This window comes from Peromyscus maniculatus, chromosome 14, assembly GCF_049852395.1.
Source record: "Peromyscus maniculatus bairdii isolate BWxNUB_F1_BW_parent chromosome 14, HU_Pman_BW_mat_3.1, whole genome shotgun sequence".
NCBI lineage: Eukaryota > Metazoa > Chordata > Mammalia > Rodentia > Cricetidae > Peromyscus > Peromyscus maniculatus.
This window is the reverse complement of record NC_134865.1, coordinates 53,179,172-53,205,036: the sequence shown is the minus strand read 5'-3', so window position 1 is coordinate 53,205,036 and position 25,865 is coordinate 53,179,172. Positions and strand designations below refer to the sequence as shown.

General features: G+C 46.5%; 1 protein-coding gene across 4 annotated transcripts in view; it reads right to left on the bottom strand.

Annotated features, from left to right (window-relative positions):
* Positions 1–3,224: 3,224 nt before the first annotated feature.
* The window catches only part of Susd6 (sushi domain containing 6), a 99,916-nt gene continuing 77,275 nt past the window's right edge, over positions 3,225–25,865 (bottom strand). For all 4 annotated transcript variants that reach the window (XM_076550960.1, XM_076550959.1, XM_076550957.1 and 1 more), the window contains 4 exons: positions 14,007–14,204; positions 12,891–13,029; positions 6,563–6,990; positions 3,225–4,001 (listed from right to left, as the gene is read on the bottom strand). In XM_076550960.1, the coding sequence (XP_076407075.1) occupies positions 3,976–4,001; positions 6,563–6,990; positions 12,891–13,029; positions 14,007–14,204 (791 nt within the window). In that variant the 3' untranslated portion in view covers positions 3,225–3,975. The remainder of the gene's footprint in view (positions 4,002–6,562; positions 6,991–12,890; positions 13,030–14,006; positions 14,205–25,865) is intronic.

Genomic DNA, 25,865 nt, shown 5'->3' with positions numbered 1-25,865 from the left:
TTTAAACCATTACATGAGTACCATTCTGCAAAGTATCCCATAGTGGTGCACAACCTTATGAAGCCAGGCTAGTGTGCATACAGCCATGCAGCCCACAGCCATTTCCTCTCCCTGCTTGGCAATCTAAGTGCTCTATCCCCGCACCACACCCAGTGAGCTTTTTGGGGGGCGTGGGGTGGGATGGGGAGGGGCTTTGTTCAAAACTCTACTACGTTTTCAACTGGAAATTAAGTCACACCTCAGAAAGACTGGCCCCGCCACTTTGGCTTTCCAGGGAACCAGCAACCACGTTACTCAGCCCAATATCTGCCAAGAAAATCATTCTCTAGGCGCAGAAGACGCAGCAGGCCCCACGAGGAGGCTCCAGCCACTGCCAGGCGCAAGCATACTTGGAACTAAGCTGTGCAGCAGACGTGCTATGTGTCCCTTCTGGCCCCTCTTTGCTCTGTAAGGAGGAGGGAGGGAGCAAGGATCTAGAAATGTTTGCAGCATATTCCATTTTCTACTCTAGAATGTTCCTCAGGAACAGAGGAGACACTGTTATGTAGGAAGCCAAGTGTTTCAAGAGCTCTGATGGGATTGGGAGGGAAAAGGCCAACTGCCATCTATCCCCATTCGGCCACTTCACAAAGCAGGAAAAGTATACCTTTGTCTTGTAGCCTGGCTTCTCTACAGACTGTAAAGCTGGGGGTGGAGGGAGGAGGGCAAGACGAATAGGGAAGACGGTGTTACTTTAAGTTCTCTTTGCAAATGGAGTGCTTGTCGAATGTACATTGAAATGCCTTATAAAAGCAAAACGAATCCACAAAGTGGTCAGGACTCCGCCCATTTCACAGTTCTCACCCAGTGAAACAGGAATATGGAAATGTCACACAAAATACAGATCTGGGCAGACAGAGCCTACCTGTTAAACTAAGGCATGGAGGGACGGAATTTTCTATTTATTTATTTATTTCACCATTCTGGCCCTTGGAAATTGGTAAGACTGTGACAGCAAGTCACCAGGATATAAAACCTGCATTGAGTCAGCACAAGTATGAAAAAGCAAAAACATCTCCCAAACCAAAAAACAAAGTAAAAAAACAAAAACAAAAAACACCTCTGTGTAGAAGTCCTTTGGTGCCGACTGCCTTTTGGACAAGTCTGCAGGATGTCCCTGGAGGTGAGCCCAGCAAAGCAGGCTGCCTGGCTTCTTCCCACTTGCTCCAAGTTCCTTCCTGCCCAACAGCCTGGCACCTGCCACTGACCCTGTTTCTAGCCAGGCTCCACCTCAAGGCAATTAAGTCCCCCGGTCCCTCTGTAAGGGACAAAGTCCAGATGCCCCCAAAACCACCAGCACATGGCTGACGGTTGAGAAATTGCTTTAGAAGAAAGAGAACAACGCAGGAAGAAGTCGCAGATGCCAGCAGCAGTAGATGGGAAACTCCAAGAACAGACTTTCTCGAAACCAGTGACTAGAGGATGGGAACATGGCCTCATCCTCCAGTTAGATGAGCCTGGCTTGTGATCCCCAGAGAGCAGGTTAATGGATGGGGAGAGGGAAGGAGGCACTGGGAGGTTCTTTTACCCAAGGGCCAAGCCAGTTACCATGTATCTAAATAAATCCAAAACAAAAAGTGCAATCTGTTAAGAGGCAAAAACCCAGAGTAAAGATACAGGAAAGGGAAGGATCTTCCATTTTTCTTTTAAAAACTCCTAGAGCAGAATTCAGATTTTTAGAAAAGCAGCAAGCAGAAGAGGAAGGCCCATTCGGAGGACTCCCACCCCTCTGCCCCATGTTTCTCTTGAGGAGGGTGGGCCCCACTGAGGGTGACGGAGAGCCACAGTGGCTGCTGACAGCAGCTGCTAAGAGGTGAGCACTGTCTCCTCTGGGCTTCAGTCTTCTAGTTCTAGCACCTTCTCCAGTCCAGTCCTAGCCAACCACACTGGACACTGGGCACAACAGACTGGCCCTCTGGGTGGGGGTGTGAGAGTGGCCAGCAGGGACAGCAGGCACTGCCCTTACCCTGAGAGGAAAGGAGATGAGGGTGGCAGGAAGGCAGGCATGCCAGGGACTAAAGTGCATTGTAAGTGGAGGCAGTGGGCAGTGGTGGGCTAGGGGACGGCATTCCCCATCTGAGGCCACTGACGCCTGGAACTAACCCGTTAGGTCAGGACTATAAATACACTGGGCTTTTTATTATCTTGACCACCCCAGAGAGGCTCAGGGAGAAACATCACAGGTGCAGTCCAGGATTGGCTCTGACGTTTCCCAGCCTTGAGGCTTGAGAAAGAGAGAGAGAGAGAGAGAGAGAGAGAGAGAGAGAGGGAGAGAGAGAGGGAGAGGGAGAGGGAGAGGGAGAGGGAGAGGGAGAGGGAGAGGGAGAGGGAGAGGGAGAGGGAGAGGGAGAGGGAGAGGGAGAGGGAGAGGGAGAGGGAGAGGGAGAGGGAGAGGGAGAGGGAGGGAGAGGGAGGGAGAGGGAGAGGGAGAGGGAGAGGGAGAGGGAGAGGGAGAGGGAGAGGGAGAGGGAGAGGGAGAGGGAGAGGGAGAGGGAGAGAGGGAGGGAGGAGAGGGAGGAGGGAGGGAGGGAGGGAGGGAGAGAAAGAACGAGGGAGCGAGCGAGCGAGAATCTAATGCCACATATGTCTTCTGAAGATGGCAGAAACCTGGTGGGGCTCAGCTACCCAGGTATTCAGTGCCATAGGAGGCCCAGCACAATGACTGGAGCACCCACCCCTTCAATGCCAGCACCTTCCCACTCCCGAGGCCTACTGCTCAGGCTTCTGGGTACCCGCCGACCCACATTAGCTGGTAAAGCCAGGGGTGCTGGGAATCCTTTCTCAGGCCTGCAGGACAGACAGAGAGTGGCTTGTCAGCAATGCTATGTGGAAGAGCGTGGAGAAGAGAGCAGAGCAGGAGAAGCCGCGGCTCAGCAGGCCACTTCCTGGGCAGAGTTACTAAGGCACGTGACTGTGGTGAGGAGGATCCTCGGGACCTGGCCGGAGCTGCCTGCAGCCACGGGGGACTTGGTCTGTACCTCTCAACCTCTCCTCCATCACCACAAACCTAGAAATGGGCAACTTGCCCAGACTGCCAAAACCCAGATGAGCTTTTGTTGGCATCTCAGCAAATCTTGGGGTTCTGTGGGCTGCAAGGAAGCCAGAGCTACCTAGGACGAAGTCCAGGAGGCAGCATGCAACTTCCCCTTATCCAGGAACAGAAACCAAGGCCAAGGCAGCCAATGCTGGAAGCAGGAAGTGAGAACTTGCATATTAGGAAGACAATCATTATCTGACAACCTTCTTCCTTCCCATAGGTCTTCTGGGTGCTTCTTGGAAACTCCAAAGAGTCAGGAACCTGCACCCGAGCTGAACAGCTGAGTGCCGGGCAGGTCTGGCACGACCTCCCAAACCTTCTATCCTCAGTCAAGGAAGATGCCATCAGTGTCAACACACAGGGCAAGTTCAGGGACCCACACTCTGGCCCCAGTAAGAGTCTCTCCTGCTTTGAGGGCCTAAGTGCTCAATCTGTTTCTGCAGCCCCAGGACCAGCCCCTGTGTACAGGTAGCAACAGCCACTGAGGCCTGTGGACAGCAACCCACCTGCACACAGGGGACCTGGACAGGGCGGGGGAAGGCACAAGTAAACACAGCAGTGCTCGGGCCCTCGTGACTGCGGGGCTGTCACCAGAGAGCTGGCTGCAAGGGACCCAGTGGCTCGGGGAAAGGGAGGGTTCAATCCAGCACATTCAGACATGTCCCTGACAGATGGGAAGGCCGGGCCAGGCAAAGAGCCAGATCCTCCAGCTGTTCAGCGGGCAGATGGTGAGACTCTTCCTTGCGTATCCAGCGGGGTGGCCTGCAGGCCCTCAGGTACACACAGATACACAGGTGGCAGCTCAGGCATCCAGGTGGGGCAGCTGGAGAGGACACGGTACTCAAACCCACAGGAGGAGAGAGGACGGACGGGCAGAGAGGAGAGAGGACGGGCAGTCCTCACGCTTCTTTCAACAGGGGGATATCTGCAGAAAGATGGGGAGGAAAGGCCTGTAGTTACCTAAAGGTGTCTCTCAATATCATCCCAACTCTACCTGAGGAGCCCCCCCACAGCCCCCACCCATTTAAAGAAATAAACGTTCTGCTGCACACATCTAAACTAGTCAGATTTCTTGCTTTCTGCCTCATCTCTCCTACTGCCTGAATGATAAAATCTCAATGCCGAGCCTGGCATTCAAACACCTGCTGGTCCCCCAACACAACCCCGTCTCTCTTCTCTGCTGGTCTAAGAAGCCACAAAGTCCTCCCCAAGTCCCAGCACGTCCTTACAGCCCCCTGCCATGTGTGTGGACCTGGACAAATCACTTTGTTTTTCTGGGTTCTGGTCTTCTCCTATGTCACCAGAGGGGAGAAGGTTAGACCCATGTGTCAAGCTCCTGAGTTCCTAGGACATCAGTCTTAAGTATCTTGTTTTCTGAATACCTCATTATGGCATCAGTTCTCCAGTTTTTATTTCATTATTCTATTTTTGTTTTGTTTTGTTTTGTTTTTTGAGACAGGGTTTCTCTGTGTAAAGTCCTGGCTATCCTGGAACTCACTCTGTAGCCTGTATCCTGGAACTCACTCACAGAGATCCTCCTGGCTCTGCCTCCTGAGTGCTGGAATTAAAGGCGCGTACCACCACTGTCAGGCCATTATTCTATTTTTTTAAACTTTATTTCTTTTTTAATGTGTGTGTACATCTCCTTCTACCATGTGGGGCCCGGGATCAAATTCAGCCCATCAGGCTTGGTAGCAAGTGCCTTTACCTGCTGAGTCATCTTGCTGGTCTTATTTGTTTTAGAGATAGGGTCAATGCAGTTCAAACTAACCTGGACTTGTGGTCCTCTTGTCTCAGTCTCTGAAATGCTAGTATTGCAGGCCTGAGGCACCATATCTGGCTAGCACTACAATTATTGGTTCCATAATTTCTTCAATGCAGGCCCCACTGTCCTTTCAACTGATACTCCATGCAGCAGTGGGCATGTTTCCTCATTTGGCACCAAACAGATGAGGCTTTCAAAGGTTTGCTTAAACCAGGTGTGATGACACATTTTTTTTTTTTTTTCTTTTTCCGGAGCTGAGGACCGAACCCAGGGCCTACCACTGAGCTAAATCCCCAACCCTATACTTTTAATTCCAGCAGAATATTTTTAATTGGAGGCAGAAGCAGGTCAATCTCTGTGGGGTTGAGGCCAGCCTGGTCTACACAGTGAGTTTCAGGCCAGCCAAGCCTACATAGTGAGGCTCTGTCTTTAAAAAAAAAAAAAAAAAAAAAAAAAGCCAGCACATGGTAGACCACTGTGATCAGAGACTTGGGAGGCTAAGGCAGAAGGACAACGGTTTCTGAGGCTATGCAGAGAGGCCCCGTCCCTGAAAACAACAATAAAATAACACAAAAGCCCCCAAACCAAAAAAAAAAAAAACAAAAAAAAAAAAAAACCAAGTAGCCATCAAGGCAGAGCAGGGAACCTCCATGGCTCCTGAGGAAGGATAAAGGATGCCACGTGTCCTTAGGTGTCCTTAGCCACATGTGCCCGAGGGTCCCGAGGTCACTGACTGCCACATCCAAACTGGGTCAGTGATCACAGGATCCTCGACATCCCTCTCCAACAGAGAGCAAAGAAGGCAGGCTACCGACAGACACATTTCTAAGTGTTAGACATAAGACTCTATCCAGGACACCAGGATTTGTGAAGTTTCCTCTGGGGATCCTTCAGAAAGACTGAAAGTGTTACTACCAACTGGGAACTTCGAGGCTTTGTTTGGATCCTGAACTACACTGAGATTTCACTTACAGATATTCTTTAAAGTGACAGATTTGAATTGTAGTTAAACTCTCCAGGCTCCAGCAAAGGCAGACTGTCAGTAGGCAACAACCATTGCACTCTATGGCCAGTCTGACACAAAGGAGATAGAGTTACCTGGGAGCCATCATGGCACTGTAAGGTTAAAAATGCTGGTTTAGAGCCTGTCATTCAGTTTTACATCTGTCAATGACCAGTGATAAATGACAAGTGAAACTGGGCCCTATGTTCTCCATCTGTAAAATGGGGCAGTCATAAATACCTAGCACTCACTATCAAGCTTAACTGAGACGGACAGCACAAGGAAACCAGGGTTACACTCCTGTGTAAAACGAAGGCGCGCTCTTCTCTACAAGACACGCAGGCTACTATTTTCTCAGCACTACAGCACAAGCTCTCCTTGTTATTTTCTGCCTTTTATGAATACAAAACTTTTTAATCGCCCTATACCCTGAAACCCATCCGGTTGGTTTAGCAGAGCCTATGGCTGTGAACAGTATTAGATCCAGAGCCATCAAGATTCATAGCTAGCAATGAAGTCTCCCTAGGAGAGCCCAAAGCTCTACCTGGCATTCTGAAGACCAAATCCTACTTTGTAGGCTAACACTCTGGCTATTACCCCTTTTTTGGGGGGTGGGGAGGGTGAAAACACACCAATTATCAGAGTGGCCCACGGGGCTTCCTCACTCCCAGCAAGGATTCCAACAGCCCGTAATCCATGTTCAGCAAAGACCGCTTACCATCTGGGTACTCCTCTGAGGTGAGGGATAAAAGGCTTTGTATGTCACTGCTCTCCGAGTCTGCGGTGTCTTTGTGTGTCAGCTGGCTGCTCCCGGAGCCGGCCACCCAGGAAGAGGTGGTTGCCTGGTGCACCATCACAGTCTCTGAGCCCTGGGAACCCCAGGCTTCACACAGCCCAGAATGGCCCGGGGCCTCCTCCTCTCCACCTGCAGAGGAGCAGGCCCCCTGGCCCTGCAGCTGTGGCTCCCTTGGCATGTTCCTCCCAGGAGGCGCAGACCCTTCCGACAAAACAATCTGTACTCTGGGGTCAGCCGGTGGCATGCAGTGACCAGAACTGCCATACACAGCTTCCTCGTATGAAGGTAGTGCAACCTGGACCCCATCCACCATGATGGAGACTTGGTCCCCAGAAACCCCCTGGTCACGCCTGTATCAGAAAAGAAAAAGAGGAAAGAATCTGAGCAACACAGAGATGAATCAATAACATTGTACCAACAAAATCCATCATTTTCCAACACTTACTATATGTCAGCAAGTAGGAAGTGATTTACACACTTTAACACACTGACTGGATCCTCACCTGAATCCTTTCACGTAGGGATTCACCAAGAGTGTGGGCTTGGCTCAGAGAACTAGTGTAACTGCTTAGCAGTCAGAGAGCCGGTAAGGGACGGGCTTGGGATTGAATCCAGTTTTACATACTTCTAAAGACTTGTGTTCTTGGGCTGGAGAGGGTGGCTCAATGGTTAAGAGCACTGGCTGCTCTTCCAAAGGACCTGGGGTTTGCTTTCCAGTATCCACATATCATGCACAGACATACATGTAGGCAAAAAACTCATACATCTTGCTGGGCATGGCAGTGCGTGCCTTTAATCCCAGCACTTGGGAAGCAGATGCAGAAAAATATGTTTGAGGCCAGGCAGTCTACAGCATGAGACTCTTGTCTTTAAAAAAAAAATTATACATAAAATGATGAATTTCAACACAAATGCAGAAAAGAACATGTGGCAAAGCCTACATACAGGCCCCTGCATGATCAAAGGTGGCACTGGTGTACACTCCCACTGAGGTCAGGAACTGCAGCGCAGACGTTCTGTGCCCAGCCTGTTCCCCCCATTTCCTCACACCACTGTGCCCTGACTTACATGGAAACCACCTCTCTGATTTTTATTTTTTTTTTTTTGAGACAGGGTATACACCACCACACCAGCTGATTTTGTTTTAAAGAAACATGTCTTGCTACTATTTAAGCTCAGACAAATCCTGAACTCAGGGTTACTTTACCTCAGGTTCCCAAGTGCTGGATTACAGGCATACAATACTAGGCCTGGCTTACTTCCCGCTCCCCCAAATAATTTTTTTATTTTTATTTTACTTGCATGTATGTCTGTGTGAGGGTGTCAGATCTTGGAGTTACAGACAGTTGTGAGCTGCCATGTGGGTGCTGGGAATTGAATCTAGGTCCTCTGGAAGAGCAGTCAGTGCTCTTAAACACTGAGCCATCTCTCCAGTCCTGCCTGGTTTACTTTTTATTTTGGTTTTTTAAGACGGGGTTTGTGTAGCCCTAGCTGTCCCGGAGCTCACTCTGTAGACCAGGCTGGTCTCAAACTCAGAGATCCACTTGCCTCTGCCTCCCAAGTGCTGGGATTAAAGGCATTTGTCACCTATCACCCAGCTCTTACTTTGTATTTAATAGTTTGACTGTAACACAAAATCCTTCAACACTGGTTTAGCTTTAAATTATATGTTTAGACACGTAACCCCTCTGGCTTCTTTTGAGTGAACATTGTGAGATTTATTTATACACACACATTTTCTGGGGTTCACTCTTGTTATATACACACTTCCCCCCCTCTGGAACCATTTGAAAGCATGGTGAAGACATAATTTTGTATAAGCCTCAGGACTTCTTTCCCCATATAACTTAGTGTTGCTACATTCTAGAAACTTAACAATAGTGTACCATATACCAACTTCCCAAACTGTAAAATCACCCACTGCTGCTCTGTTCTTTCTTTTTATCCAGAATTAAACTTACTGTGCTGGCTAATTTTATGTCAACTTGACATAGGCTAGAATGGTGGTTCTCAACCTTCCTAATGCTGTGAACCTTTGTTTTTTATTTTTTAAAGATTTATTTATTATGTATACAGTATGTTTTACTGCATGCCAGAAGAGGGCACCAGATCTCATTACGGATGGTTGTGAGCCACCATGTGGTTGCTGGGAATTGAACTCAGGACCTTTGGAAGAACAGACATTGCTCTTAACCTCTGAGCCTTCTCTCCAGCCCTGCTGTGACCCTTTAATACAGCTCCTCATATTGTGGTGACCTCCAGTCATAAAATTATTTCGTTGTTACTTCGTAACTGTAATTTTGTTACTGTTATGAATTGTAATGTAAATATCTAATATGCAACCCCAATGAAAGGGTCACTTGAACCCAAGGGGGATGCATGCTATCCACAGATTGAGAACCACTGGGCTGGAGTCATCTGAGAGGAGAAAATCCCAGTTGAGGAAATTGGGCTGTAGGTAATCCTGCAGAGTAGCAATTAATGTAGGAAGGCCCAGCCCATTGTGAGCGGGATCATCCCAGTGGTCCTGGGTTCCATAAGAAAACAGGCTAAGCAAGCCATGAGGAGCAGCACTCCTCCATGGCCTCTGCATCAGTTCCTGCCTCCAGGTTCCTGCCTTAAATTTCAGCCCATACCTCCTTCGGTGAAGGCTTGTGGCTGTGGAAGTTGGTCACAGCATCAGTGACCCTGAGACACACACACACTCTGTGTTTAGTTGTCCCGTCCCTTTCATCTCTATCCCTCTAGAGTATCCACTAGAGTTTATGACATTGACATTTTTTTTTTTTTTTTTTTTTGGTTTTTCGAGACAGGGTTTCTCTGTGTAGCTTTGCGCCTTTCCTGGAACTCACTTGGTAGCCCAGGCTGGCCTCGAACTCACAGAGATCCTCCTGGCTCTGCCTCCCTAGTGCTGGGATTAAAGGCGTGCGCCACCACCGCCCGGCTGACATTGACATTTTTTAAAAATTAAAATTATTTTCTTTTATGTGTATGGCTGTTTTGTCTGCATGCATGTCTGTGCACCACACGGGCGCAACACTGCAGAGGCCAGAAGAAGGTGTCAGATCTTCTGGAACTGGATTTACAGATGGCTGTAAGCCATCATGTGGATGCCAGGAATTAAACTTGGGTCCCCTAGAAGGGTAGCCAGTGCTCTTAACTGCTGGCTCATCTCTCCAGCCTTGAGACCCTGACAGTTTTTTAAGTGTCCAGGTGAGGGAAGATGTGTTCATTTTCCACACTGAGAGGCTGCTACAAGCCACGGAAATATGAAGAAGGAATTCAGCTGACTATGACAAAGTCAAGGGCCTTCCAGAGGACAAAGCCAAGTCGTAAGGAGTCTTGGTGATATTGGCTTTTGAATATTAGCCGTTTCCTGCTTTGAATTTCTCGTGTGCTACTGCAGTGTACTGATCATTCTTTGGGCATAGTTTTTCCATATACAATTAAGGTGTTTGGATAACAGTCACACAGGCAAGGCTTCCTTCTTCCAGGCTTTTGGTTTCTCCTTTTTAGCATTAGAATCAGATATCTCCTTTAGCTAGCTAGCATTCAAGGCCAGGGCCAGCTCCAAACAAAAAAGCATTTTACCTGAGATACCTCTCAAACATCCAAGGACAAACGACAGACAGAATAAGCATTCCAGACAACCTGCTAGTCTCCTGAATTAAGGTAAATATCTATACAGAGACACTGCCTAGGCCAGGTGGATGTTAGCTTTGTTTCTGTGCAAATTAAACTCAGACCCTCCTTTCTTACACAGCCTTAGTGCTATCTTTAGACTTCCCTTTTGACATTCAAAACAAAAGGGCTTTTTTCATACCAGGTACATCAAGCTGTGACGCAGGCTGCCTAGTTACCCTTGCCAAGTTTTACAGTGACGGCTCCTAAAGAAATATAGGCAGTTTTATTTTACTCATGATCTATACTAACATTATAGACTCCTAACATTTTACCTAACCACTTCTAGGAATGTAGTTTAAGCACACAAATTCCCCTTTTTTGATATATTAACTGATTTTAGCTCTCAGTTGATCCCACTTACTTTAACCATTCCCCTTTTGGGTTGTAAAAGAAAGCCTAACAGTCACTGCCTAAGGTAAACTCTTATCCGCCTTTATGACCCTGTAAGAATTCAAGCCTTGTGACCTTACTTTGGCGAGAGAATTGCTGCTTTGTATGGGCATATAACTGAAAGCCTCAGAGACTTGAGAGAGGACTAGAAGAACTGGCAAAGATGAGGAGAGAGCTAAGAAGATGAACGAAGATGAAGGAATGGAGACAGAACAATGAGGGCATGAGAGGAAGGGGCAGAGAAGAGAACAGGGCTGAAGCTGTGCAGATAGATTCTGACTCAGAAGAACAAAGTGTATGGACTAAGGAGTTCTGTGTAAGTAGATTCATTTGATATCCCTCAGATTCATATCCCTGCGGCTTGTAGTGTCTTCCCCAGGACTGGGAGAAATCTCGTCAGGGCAGGCATCTGAGGGGAATTTGATGAGAGGCCTGTACAGATGCCAGCCTATATTGGCATTACCATTGCTCACAACTCTTGATTTCCTTACTTGTACCTGACAGACACAATCTACATTGCCCAATTCAAATAACATATACACTGAAGACAATTAGCATCCCTAAAAGTACCCAGAGATTTCTAAATAAAAAGGAAACTTAAAAAATATTTTTGGGGGTTGGGGATTTAGCTCAGTGGTAGAATGCTTGCCTAGCAAGCTCAAGGCTCTGGGTTCAATCCTCAGCTCAAAAAAAAAAAAAAAAAAAAAAAAAAAAGTATTTTTTGCTGGGCATGGTTGTACATGCCTTTAATTCAAACACTTGGGAGGCAGAGGGATGCCAATACCTGTGAGTTCTAGGTTAGCCTAGTCTACAGAGTGAGTTCCAGGACAGCCAAAACTACACAGAGAAACCTTGTCTTGAAAAACAAAAGAAAATTAATTTATTTATTCAGTGTATGTTGTCCTATGATCCCCACATGTACATCATGGTATGGCACATGTCCACTCACATAGTAAACATAAATAAATAGTTCCCTTCAAAATACCTCTTTAAGGGGGCTGGAGAGATGGCTCAGAGGTTAAGAGCACTGCATGCTGTTCCAGAGGTCCTGAGTTCAATTCCCAGCAACCACATGGTGGCTCATAGCCATCTGTAATGAGATCTCGTGCCCTCTTGGCATGCAGGCATACATAGAAGCAGAATGTTGTATACATAATAAATAAATAATCTTAAAAAAAAAAAACTCTTTAAAAATAATTGTTACTCCTCCTTTCTTCTAAACAAAACAAGAGGAAGAAGGAAAAATCACATTCCTATACAGAAATTAACTTGAGGGTAGTCTGTATCAAGTTCCAAATGTGGAGCATTTTATAGAATGTGGTTAGTCTGGACTGCTATGCCTGAGAGCTAAGACAGTGACTAATGCAGGGCTATGAATGAATCTAAACAATCTATTTTTCAAAGACATGAGGCACCCTCAAGAGTTAAGCAACTACAGAGGCCAAGTTAGGGCAGGAGAAAAGTCCCCTATCAGAGATACACTCAGGGCCATTCCCACCATTTGCCGCCCCCCCCCATCTCCTGAGTCTAGGATGATTAATAGATAATATTCTGTAAGAGAAAAAGGAGAATCTGCAGATAAAACCCACTTCTGATTTCAGAATGGTACTATGATCCTGGATTTTCACTACACATTAAAACTATCTGAGAAGCTTTCTAGAAAATGTTAAGGCCTGGATCCCACTCCAAACCGAATAAATTAGAATTCGGGGGAAGCCGAGGTGCACTAAGGATTAGAAACCAGGAGCAGGAAGAGGCAGCTTGCAAATACAACCATGGATCAGCATCATACAGAGGACTATAAATCCTATCACTGTGCCTTAGCTCCAAAGTATCTCAGGAGTGATGCCAATGGTGCTAGACCCACACTCCAGAGACAAGTGGAAATGCTAAGGCTTTGAGGCTGGACAGATTTAGGTTCAAATCTCAGTTCTGCAATCATCCTGAGATATAACGTGAATGCCTCAGTTTCTTTGTCTGTAATGTTCCCATCAGGATCAAAGCAATGTATGTGAACCAACAAGCACAGTGCCAGGCATATCCAGGAGTTTACACACAGCCAGACCCTCCTCTCCACTGCCCTAAGATACAGACTAGCAGAGGCTATAGGCCAACAGCTTTCTATAACTAGTCCAAGGTCGGTCTCACGGGGATGCTTGACTAACAGTGTGCTCACCTGCTATGATGGAAAGACTTCAGCTTTGGCTGCAGCAGTACAAACAGCACCACGAGGAGAAGAATGAGGGCTACAGAGCTGGCAGTGGAAGCCACTATGGACAGCGCAGGGACCCCGAGTGACGTGTGAGTTTCTTTGTCTAAGGAAACAAGTCATCACAAACATTTGGTACCCAGAAGCATAACACATGGCCTCTACAGATGCAGCCAAATATTTCCTACAGAATATAGAATATTTGACAGAAACATTTATTTGACAGCTGGGCCTTTTCAGGAAAATCTTATAAAGTGGCCTAGGTATTCCCTGAATAAGATATCCCCACCCCCACCCCCCAGATCAAGTGGTACCTAAACTCATTTAACTCTGGAGTTCTTAAAACACCAATAGCAGGCTGGCGAACACCCACCATTAAAAGGGCCACATCTTTCAACCACCCTGAGTTCCACCATGTTTTCCCCCATATAGCAGGATAATTAAGAAGAGGGCAAATAATAAGGTCCTGTTCTAAGGCCCTCAGCTTCACTGTAAACCCCGTACTGTTTCCCACCCTCTTCTGAGGTGTTATGGGTTAAGCACGCTCTGGTCTTGAGGCCCAAGTGTGAAACAGAGAGAAGGCCACACAACACACACTTCCTTTTAGGAATCTGCATCTTCCTGTCATGCAAGACAAGAAGAGGCAGGAAAGAAACAGAAGGATTCTGTACAGCTGGGCTGTAACTCCATAACAAAACTGTCACTTTCTATTCAAGGGAAAAATAAAATGGAGAAGACACTGGAAAATATGTTAGCTCTGTGCTCGCTGTTCACTTTACGAGCAGACAGAACAGCCTAAGGCCGTCAGCATCTGACTAGGCAAACAGAGATCCTGACATCAAAGGAATTTTACATAGTCAGGCAGATGCCTCCATAAAGACACAGAGCTTCTCAATGGTTCAGTGGAACGCAACGTGACATGCACTAGCAACCCCAATGACATCCACAAAGACATGGAATGCCAAAGAAAGAGAGGCCAAAGGGCTGAACACAGCCAAGGGAGCTCTCAAGAAAGCCCACGCCATTCCCCAGAGACTGGGAAAGAGCAGGCCGGGCAGCACCCCGTGTCACTTGCAGACTGACCTTCATTGAGATGGCAGCTGACCTCCATGGCCGGCCTCCACTCGCCATCCTTGCAGGTCAGGTATTTGTAGTCGCCCTTCAGCATGTAGCCTTCTGCACACAGGTACTCGATGACACTGCCTGCCGTCAAGGGGTCTTTGCAGGGCCGGGGGTGGCAAATGTAGCCGCCATTCTCTGGCTCTGGGGGCAGAGGGCACACTGCAAAGACAGAGGGAGAGGCTTTCAGTGGGCATGTGCTCTCCCAGCGTGACCCCGAAATCTGAGGGGCATTAGAACCATCCTTGGAAAAGCCCGTTGAACTGGTATGGAAATAAGTTGTCACTGACAGAGGTGAAGTGTGCCAGTCAGTCTGGCTGCTTACAGCAGCTCTCCTCCCCGCTGGCCAGCAGACTCCAGAAAAGTTCTGTACCTGCTGCACTTTGGATCTGATTCTAACCGCGCCTACTAACAGTGAGTCAGACTGAGAGGGGATAAAGCATGGGCAACTCATTATGGCAAGTGTTAGGCTGTTTACAACATCAGTGTCAGGAAGGACTCCGTGGTGTAATCAAAGCATGAGTTTGGCTTCTGAGAAGAGTTCAGAGAGCTTTCCTGGGAGGCTTCCCAAGCCCTGTGCACCTTCTCTGGTCTGCCAGGCTTCACTCGCCTCTGTCCCATAAACTCCACATTTCTCCTCTAGGCATGACAATCTAGTTTTAAAGTCATCCTCATCTCTTAGGATTCTGTGCGATAGTTATCGTTTCTTTCCCTGACAATGTGGACATTACATCCCACAAAGTGAGGCAACTTTTAGCCAAAATTAGGGCAGGGTGAATGTCAACTTGGGACCAAAGTCAGGTCCTCTGATTCTAACCCTGAGCTCATTTTCCGACGAAACCCAACCCCTATCCCATGAGTCGCCTGATCTGTAAAGCTCTGTGTACCAAGATCACTTCCTTCTACTCTCTCAGTCTGGTGAATAAAGAGATGGCGAACAGGGTGTGGGTGTGGTGGGACTGTGGATTAGAAAAGCTGTCACAAGCCGGGCGGTGGTGGCGCACGCCTTTAATCCCAGCACTAGGGAGGCAGAGCCAGGTGGATCTCTGTGAGTTCGAGGCCAGCCTGGGCTACCAAGTGAGTTCCAGGAAAGGCGCAAAGCTACACAGAGAAACCCTGTCTCAAAAAACCAAAAAAAAAAAAAAAAAAAAAGAAAAAAAAGAAAAGCTGTCACAGGATCACACGAGCTGGAAGGTCTGAGCAGCTCTTAGGAGAAGGGAAACGATTTCTATTTCTGACAGATTACAGACCCGAATACCAAGCCTGGTAGCGAAAGGAGGTATGTCTAGCCACACTTGAGGCATCTGGTGGGGGTGCTAAGGAGCCACTGAAAGGCTAGCCTGGGAGAAGGCAGCATGATCAGGCACTCATGACCTTCAACTTTCCAAATGTTTTACAAACACAAGACACAACAAAGATTTTTCCAAAGGAAATTCAGTTTTGCTGACTACATGCCAGCCTATCCTTGTATCACAGAGACATCTGTGTGGGAGTCAGAATGGTGGTTTCCTTTTCTCACTTCCTCCAACAGGCTCAGAGTGACTGGGGCCACACAGGAGTGTCTGACTATCACGATAAGGCCCTGGCTCACTTCCATGTGAATGCCCCACAGACCACATTCTGCAGCTCTACCCTGCAGCCTCCCACTAGTTCTGACCCAGAATGCTATCAGGCAGGCTGACATCAAGTCTGGTGGGGGAAGGTACTGGATGTAAAAAAGATCCTCGCCCTCAGGCTGCACATCCCTAGAGATAGTTTCTTTTGTTTTGTCATTTAAGTACATTTGTAATTTTTCTTGGTCATTTCTTGGGACTGAACCAGCAACTTGTCCATGCTAGATAAGCACTCTATCACTGAGACACTCCCATTTACTTTCCCAATTTATTTGTTCCTTTGGTAGTACTGAGAGTTGATTTCTGGGCCTTACACATACTAGTATATACTCTACCACTGAGCTACAGTTCCAGCTCAACAATTTTTTAAAAGTTGCTAATTTTAAACGTTGACAAAGGATCTAGAACTCTGACAGCAACTATGAAACTAGAAGATGAATACAAACAGGAGACCCTATCCCCTTGAAGGACACACTTCTGATATCCCTACCACACACCCAGCTCAAAGTCCCAAACAGGAAGAAAGTGAATGCAAACATTTCTGTAATTCTCAAAGTGGTGGCTAAGTCATCCAGGGAGCTGGCCAGCAAATCAGCTGCTTTACTGTTGCATTTTCCATCTTCTGTTCAGAGTAGTAAGCCCTCCGCCCCCCCCCCCCCCCCCGCTCCCCCCGCCCCCCCCCCACCTCCACCCCCCGACCTTCTGACTGCCTCGTGTCTCTGCAGACTGTGTCTAATTGGTTCATTTCCTGGGCATAATTAATGCTGAACATTCTTCTGGGTAACTCCTGGGAGTAGAGTAGGCAGGACCCAAAGAGGCCAGTGTGCTGGAAGAGGCTCTCAGAGGAAGGGCTAGGATTCTAAAGCCATGTCTACTCTGCTCCATGTTTCCCTCTGAAAATCCCATAAATAGATAGGATCTCAGTATATATGTGGCATAAAGTTAAAAAATAAGATGTACAGTGAAAAGCCAGACATCTTCTTGTGCTCTGGCCAATCAGTTCCCTCCAAAGACACTCAGCATGTAGTTTTCCCTTATGCTTCTAAAAAATCTCCGCATCGAGACTTATTATAATATGTCCCAAAGAATGGGTTTCCTGCTTCAAGAGAGGGAGCATAAGAGCAGCAGAAACAACAGCTTGTATGGGGGCTCAGAACAACTCTGGGAGAAGTGGCGCCTCAGTGAGACTTCTTTTCATCAGGAGGGAGGGGCAAGGGGAAGCAAATGCATTGAGACTGGAGAACGTGAGTTAAACCCAGAGAATCAAAGTATCCCAGTTTAGCTGAGTTGATTAACAAAAACCTTAGAGAGGACTTTGACTCACAGTAAGAGAGGCTTGTTTTATGTTTAAGATTCTTTATAAAGAAGAGTTGAATCTAGTCTAAGGTGGATCAGATTATTTCCGAAGTACAGCAAAAATAAACTTGGTATAAATTATTTTGTTAATCCATGAAAGTCACTCAAAGGCAGCAAGCTGGAATACAGTAGGTTCAGCATTAAGACAGTCAGACCAAGGTTCAAGAAAGTAAAGAAGTGCCGGGCGTTGGTGGCGCACGCCTTTAATCCCAGCACTCCAGCACTCAGGAGGCAGAGCCAGGTGGATCTCTGTGAGTTCGAGGCCAGCCTGGTCTACAAAGTGAGTTCCAGGACAGCCAGGACTGTTACACAGAGAAACTCTGTCTCGAAAAACCAAACCAAACCAACCCCCCCCCCCCCCCAAAAAAAAGAAAGAGGTTTTAGAATGAAGGGTCAGCAAACAGAACAGGCAAGGTCACTTTGAGATATCAAGGGCACACATACACAAGAAAACCAAAACCCACAAAGCAAATGAAACACTCAGCAACTTCTGGGAGCCATGGTCCCGGCCAGGAGGCTGACAATTTATACCTCAGGTTTTCTTCGACAATTCCTCACTTAAAGAGGGAATTTCAAGCTCTGTTCTTAGCCCTGGGAAGACAATGAACTCATCTGATTTGGCAATACTACTTAATTTTTAAGAGGAAGAGAAAGCCAGATGACTTTACAGGGAAAAAAATTCATCCTCTTAGCTGCTTCTATAGTCTACTGTCTCCCACAGATACTTAGGCCCCTAGTGTTAAGTGTCCTTTCTCCTCTGAGACTTTCTCTACAGCCACACTCAGCTCCATAGATTCTGAGTAGAGTAATATCTGAAATTGTCTTGTACCATTCCACGTACATGACAGATATTGATAATTCTGTTTACTTTCATACTGCAAAGTAAACGCTCAAGGGAAGGGGCTAACCCATCAGAAGACAGTGTCTCCAGGGGAACTAACACACTGTGAGCATTTGGTGACCATCTAGCCGGGCAGCAGTGGGAAAACATTGGAGAGAAATGATCCGGCTGAAGTTTCCACTTCCTCAAAAACCAACAGGAATCCCAAAGCCTTTCTAACTGTCCTGCTTTTGTTGTTTTGGTGCCCAGTCTTTCAGGAAGGAGACAAATTAAAACTCATTTTTGTTTTTTTGAGACAAGGTTTCTCTGTGTAGAAAACTCATTTTTTTTTTTTTTTTTTGGTTTTTCGAGACAGGGTTTCTCTGCTTAGCTTTGCGCCTTTCCTGGAGCTCACTTGGTAGCCCAGGCTGGCCTCGAACTCACAGAGATCCGCCTGGCTCTGCCTCCCGAGTGCTGGGATTAAAGGCGTGCGCCACCACCGCCCGGCTTTTTTTTTTTTTTTTTAGATTTATTTATTTATTTTGTATACAGCATATATGACTGCCGGCCAGAAGAGGGCGCCAGATCTCATTACAGATGGTTGTGAGCCACCATGTGGTTGCTGGGAATTGAACTCAGGACCTCTGGAAAAGAAGTCAGTGCTCTTAACCTCTGAGCCATCTCTCTAGCCCAAAACTCATTTTTATAATAGCTCAACAAGCAAAATAAAACTCCAGGAGAAGACCTGGGGGGGGGTGGGGTGGGGAGGGGAGAACAAAGACTTGAACCCTTTCCAAACAAGTAGGAAGCTATAGAAAAGAGGGGTATGCAGCCTCTGGGTTTTTAAGGGATTAGAGGTGAGAAGGGCCGGCATACATTAAAATATCTAGCGTATTTTTGAAAGACTAAATGAAAGGTTTCTAGCCAACAGCCACCAAGAAAACACTACACTGTCGAACACAGGAGCCACAGGCTTAACCAACTGTTCTGTGTTAATCGTTCACTCACAGGTCTGAAATAATACAGTTTCACACTAAAATCAGAGTGTTAGCATTTGGGATATAGATGAGGTGACTGGAGAGATGGCTCAGCAGTTAAGAGTACTGACTGATCTTCCAGAAGACCAGGGTTCTATTCCTAGCAGCACATGGGGACTGAGGATGGGGGAGGGGAAGAGAAAGAGGGTCCCAGGCCCAAGCATCAATTCTAGAGAGGTGATCGTCGGAGCAGGGCTGAGGGAGTACTGTTAATGTCCTACTGAGCTGTATGTAATTCCAGACGACAATTAGAGGGGTCCCTTTCCTTAGGAGGGCTGTAAAGACTGTAACAAGGCAGAGCATTACACTATGAATAGAGCCTAGGGTCCAAATTCCTTGGCTCCTTAGCAGTATGACCTCCTCCCTCCCCTTTCCCCACCATACACCCATCTCCTTTTTTCCTGGTTACCCCAGGAAAAAGCAGCTCTGTTTCATCATGTGTTCCCACTAGGTTGTTCTGCCTTGCTACAGGCTCAGGTGACTGTGGACTGAAATGGTGAGCCCTTTCCTTTTAACTTGCTTTTCTCCAGCATTTTGTCACAATAACAGAAAGCTAACTAACAGGGCTAGTAAAGGCTAATGTAATGGTCAGCAGAGCCTCAGTGAAAGGAGTCCTTGGCTAAATATTGGAAGATAGGATTGTGGACCCAAAAAAACAGCAGAATGATCTATATGATGGTCATGAAATGTTATCAGATGTGGTGGCCACACTCCTATAATTCCAGCATCAGGAGGCTGAAGCAGAAGGATTCTGAGCTCAAGGAAAGCCTAGGCTAACACATTGAGATGTTGCCCCCCCTCCCCCAAAGCAGTCACATAAAAACCCAGCATTTCACACAGAGGACCCTTTAAGGTTATTTTTAAAGGTTATTTTTAAGTGGACTTATTTATTCACTTGTCAAACTTTGATACATAAAGGTTCAATTTCTACTTCCAGTTTATTAACAGCAAAGCCAGAGAAAAGACAAGAGGATTATAGAAAGTAAAGTTGTTCAAATATGCTGTTTTGTGCAGGAAGCAGTAGTTACTGTACACAGCTTTCTGGATGTACCAAGCACCTTCTTGAGTTCCTTCTACATGAAGCATTTTACACATGAGGACAAGGAGACTCTTCTGAGTTGAATGATTTTCCCCAAGGCTGACCTCTATGTGCCTGTTCATCCCAGACAAGTTGGAATTAGAGCATTATAAATATAGAAAGGGAGAAAGGAGGAGGAAAAAGAGACCATCTGGTGGCGGTCAAAGGTTTCTGTGAGGTATCCTTGACAAGTTGAGTCTTAACAGCTTATGCTTACTGATATATGCCAGGCATTATTCTAAGGAGTTTACACGTGGAACTCCTTTATGTTTCACAACACACACACACAAATTTGTCTTAAATATATTTATAACACAATACAGATGAGCAAATTAAGGAAGAGAAGTCAAGATACTTGTTCAATGCTAGCCAGCAGGTAAGGCTGGGGCAAAACATCAGAGGGTCTCAGAGTCTAGCTTCTCCTCCAAACCTCAACCTGCCATAGGGGTCTCAGTGAGAAGCTCAGCAACAAGGACAATTTGGACACTGCAAGCAGACACTGAGGTCATTTCTAGGCCTGTTTTAATACGCAAACGCACTAAACTAAAACACCTCTGAGGTCACTTCTGACACTAAAAAGCTGTCTGAAGTTGACTACGTGGTTAGTTTATAAAAATCCTACAGCCAAGTGGTTTTAAATTGACCTCCGGGTATGAAGGGCTGGCAGCACCTTGTGTTCACGGAGGAAAGAGCTCCTTCAAAGGAACAGATTGTTACCACAGGCCTGCTGTGGGAGCCAGAAAACAGAAATCTCATTTCTAAAAGACACCTAGGGCTGCTTCCCAATGGCTCTCCTGGCCTTCTGCATTACTGATCACCACTTGAGTAGTCAAAAGTCTAAATCAGGATGCAGTGAGAGGGAATCAAGATGATTTCTCATGCCATTTGCAGCCTTCTCATATAAAACAAATCTTCCAGCAGTCAGACAGGAAGCCCATTGTCCAGCCAGAATCTCTTTTCTTAGAGAACTTCCCACACACTGGGGGTAGGGCCAGCCTGCTAGAGCTCAAGCCTTTCCCAGGGTGTGGATGGTGCTGGGATAGGAGAGCACAGGGCGGAACCACACAGACCAAGGCTGTCTCCCTGCAGCCTTTCCCAGTCCCCATCATCTTCCCAAAGAAAGGCCTAGCTCAAGCCTTGCTCTGGGACATCAGCAACTAGCAGACAAGTCTAGCTGAGACTGTCCTTGTTTTAGGACTGGACTCTTCCCCCTCCTTCCTTCCCTCTCTTTTACAAGTAACCTCAGAAGGAGGAAAAGTATTTTCTTTTATTGTCTCAAACATGGCAACTCTTACTACGGAGAGGGGCACAAAAACCCCTTAGTCACTCAGAATCAAGTGTTGTTTACCTTGGCCAAGGGTCCTGACCTTAAAGCACACACACCCAGCTGAAACTCCCACTTTTATAAGGCTGTAGCTCCTGAACGCCTCTCCAGCCACAGCCAGCTGGGTCCACCCTGTTTGCTGCCTTCAAAAGTTATCCCTTACAGTCTTTTTTTTTTTTTTTTTTTTTTGGTTTTTCGAGACAGGGTTTCTCTTGTGTAGCTTTGCGCCTTTCCTGGAACTCACTTGGTAGCCCGGGCTGGCCTCGAACTCACAGAGATCCGCCTGCCTCTACCTCCCAAGTGCTGGGATTAAAGGCGTGCGCCACCACCGCCTGGCCCCCCTTACAGTCTTAAAAAGATCTATTCCTTGGGTTCCTCATCTAAAACAAGGGGGGGGGAGATACAAAGGTATCTACTTCACATAGTTGCTGTGCAGATTAATTCCAATATATAGGACAAGTACCTGGTTTAGGGTCTGTTACATACTCAGTGTTTAGTAAGCAGGAACTTTATTTTTTTCCCCCCTCTGTGTTCCTGTAACAACTTCATTCCTCCTGATAAACTACTACTATATTGTTTTTACATTTATTTTTCCACAGGTCACCCTTCCTCCATTTCTCCACTAAGTGCCACAACCCATCTGTCCACACTATAGGATAGGGATGTGTTTTGTTCATGTTTGGTCCCCAATGCTTCATAAATAATATGACAGATAGTAAATACTTAGTAGAAAATGGTATGAGCTTGCAAAAGCCTGTCCACCGCAAATCCTGTCTTGCTTCTAACTAGAATGGGCCACGTAATAGAGAATCTCTCTGCAAGTAAATCTCTTCTTCTCTAAACAGGCATCTAGCTAATCATGAAAATATACTGTCTGCCCAACAGGATCAGGCCACAAAGGATCAGAGCATGGTCTTAGATCTCAAACAAATGAATCTGAGTTTGACCCCAGGATCCACTCTGTGGCCTGTCAACTGCCCTGTTTTCCTCTGAGTCTTATTCAATAGCAGTATGTGGTTCTACCAGTGTGATGAGCTAACTAATAAAAACAACATTCATGAAAATGCTTGCATCGTGCTGCACATATAACAGGCACTAAAACATGTTTATATTTACTCCAGAGTAAACCAAGCCCCATATTTCTGAGTTTTGAATGGAGCAGGGCAAAGGCTTTACAGTAGAAAAGGACTATTTCAGAATTTCTTGATGTTGAGAGGGGACAGGCAGCAAACATCAGGATGAAGCACTGGGGGCTGCTGCTCGCTCTCTTCACCGTCTCAGCAGTTGAGCTAGCCCCTTTCCACTCCCCTGCAGCTGCGGAGCTGAGGCTGCACCTGGCTGACAAGTGACCTCCACATGGTCTGCCACCCGGTTACCTCTTCTTGTTTTCACAGCTCAGGAGGGAGGGAAGACCAGGCCGGCAGCTGGGCTGGGTCCTTTCCCCTCCCCACTGCTGTGACTGCTGGAAGAACAGGCTAGGAGGGCATTTATGCCGCGACTCCAGGTCCAGGCCCCAGTCCCCCGTTCAGTGAGCTACGCCCAGGACAGAAAGATGACCACAAAGGTATTCTGGGTGTGCTAACACATTACTGTGCTACCCAGGGGTGGTAGAGAAGGGTCAAGAGAAATCGGAGGAGTTTGTATTTTCCCTCAGTAGCAATGGCTGCCCAGTCTCATCTCCTCCCCCTAGCTCCTACCTAGCTGTCTAATGGTATGCTTTACCCTCCAGAATCCCACCGCAGGAGGAATCCCTAGACAGCTGCTCAGACACTGTAGAGGGTAACTGTGATAATAAACTGAGGGCTTCCAGAGAAAATAGAGTTAGAGGCCCGAGTACAAAGGTCAAAGATGTAGTTTCATTTCCTCTACCATCTGAAAGCAATGTCTAGGCACACCCACTTAAGAAGCATACATTTAAGTGTAAAACAAACTTAGTCTCTGTTGTCCCATGAGGTGCAAATGCGGAAGAGAATTAACATTTATCAACAGGTACTACATTGATCTTATTCAATTCTCCCACCCTACAAGGGAGGTGTAATGAGAATTTAGTCAGACTAAGAAACTAAAACTCTGACAAATTTAGTAATGGCCTGATAGAACATGGCTGCTAAATTGTCAAATCTGTATTTTCTGATTTTCCCTTATGTGCTAATGGAGTCTCCCTGATTACAAGATGTCTCAAAAACAACAACAACAAAAACCTCCCCCACACTGCAATATATCACATGGAGGGATGAGAGGCATGAATACAAGGTGCTGCCACTCCTGTCTAGAGTGGAGTAAAGATGGGTTGTTTGCTTGTAAACATAGAGGCTTCCTGTGTTCACATATCAGCAGGCAGTATTTCCCCAGCAAGGCCGGGGAGAAAAGGCAGTTTCTTTCACTACAGATAAACTATTTAAAGATCACAGATACCAAAGCTACACCTTGGAGCGGTGGGAGTATTTTCAAAAGTGAAATGCAAAGTGATGTTACCACTAAATGCAGAATACACAGGGCCACTGAAGTACTTCTACTGAAACCCAAACAGCCCTACCGCATCCCACCAGTGAGCCAGGCAGTGCAGGCTGCTTCCACTGGCTCACGAGGCACTGTACTCACCGAGGCCTGGACAACCTAGAACAATGAGGCATTCAGTAAATCCTAGTTATGGGTGGCCACAAAGCTCTGCTGAGGCAGTGGCATCATATCCTTGGTCTTTGAAAAGCACCCACAGGAACTAGGGGGTAGAGATCTGAACAGTGTTTCTCAAGAAGGAGATGAGACTCAGTCTAAGACATACTATGAAGTGAGCTCTGTGCACTCTGCAGAGGGTGTGTGTCTGTCCACCCTCTCATGAGACAGGGATAACAGGATAGGAATGAGAGATGGAGGGTGCTATCAGAAGTATAGGCCTTGTCTTAGTTTTTTTTTTGTTTTGTTTTGTTTTTTCAGAACCAAAACATCTCAGGAACAAGGCAATGAAAGTATATGGGTAGAAAGAGTCAAAAGGTACAACGTCCCAAGATCTAGGTATTCTTCCTCTTCTACCTCACAGGACAGTGGTTCTCAACCTATGGGTCTTGACCCTCACAGGGGTTGTATCAGGTATCCTGCATATCAGATATTCACGTTGCTACTCATAACAGTAGCAAAATTACAGTTGTGAAGTAGCAATGAAATAATTTTTATGACTGGGAGTCACTGCTACATGAGGGACTATATTAAAGGGTCACAGCAACTGGATGGTTGAGAACCACTGCTGTCGGGGATGGAAGTCTCAGCTTTAAATAATGTTAACCCACAGGATTCCGATCACCTTGTCTCACATGTACATCACCATAAAAGCAGATTGTCATGGTTTGATCTGCATGTCCCACAAGGAGACTCTGTGCCAGCTGATCGTGAACAGTGAGATTATTTATATTGTTGTTGAGGGCTGTGAGTCTTTTGTTTCTTTGTTGTTTTGTGCTGCTAAGAACTGAACCTAGGGCCTCACAATGCTATGCAAACACCACCACTGAGCAGCCCAGTCCTGTCTGGTTTTGTTCTTGTTCTTCCCTTCTGTCTTCCAATGATGACATCCAACAAGGTGACCATCAGGCTGCTCTGCACAGGCTCAGAAAAATCCTCCACTCTTCCTATGCTCTTTCCTGGTACTCCTTCCATGTATTGTTCTCTGAGGAAGCCACACTCAGTTTTCATTTTCAATTATGTGTACATGTGTGTCTCTGTATGTACAGGTGCCTGTAGAAGTGGTTGTGAGCAGCCACATGTGGGTGCTAAGAACCAAACTCGGGTCTTTTGCAAGAGCAGTAGGTGCTCTTAACTACTTAAGATCTCTTCAGCCCCACTTAAGTTTCTCTCTCTTCTTTCTTTGAGACAGGGTCTCACCATGTAGCAGTGGCTGCCTGGAACTCGCTATGAAGTCCAAGTTTGCCTTGAACTATAGCCAATCTAGTCTAAGCTCATGCAGAGTCCAAAGCAAGTGCTTGATCATTACCAAAGATCTAGGATTTGCCTGTTCTATGAGCCTGTACTTAAGCAGTCTGGCTCTGGAATGTGTCCCTTGACCATCACATAAAGCAACCTCAAAACGGCAATTTGTGAGCCTGCATGGTGGCATAGATCTGTAATCTCAGTACTTGAATAGGCTGATACAAAGTTCAAAGTTGGCCCAGGCTACACAGTAAGATTTGGTCTTAAAACAAACCAAGCATATAAATACATATATTAAATAATCTGTCTGTATCTGATTTGTGAAACTTTAGGCCTAGACAAATTATACAGTCTCAATTCAATGTTTTATTTAGTATTATGTTTTTTGTTTGTTTGGTTTTGGTTTTTCAAGTCAGGGTTTCTCTGTGTTACAGCTCTGGCTGGCCTCAAACTCACAGAGATCCGCTCGCCTCTGCCTCCTGAGTGCTGGGATTAAAGGTGTTCATCACCACTGCCCGGCACAGTATTATGGTTTTTTGAGACAGAATCTCTCTGCGTCTGCCTGGCTGTCCTGGAACTCACTACGTAGACCAGACTGGTACTGAACTCACAGAGACCTGCCTGTTCTGCCTCCTGAACACTAAAATTAAAGGTATGCACTACAACACCTGGCTTAT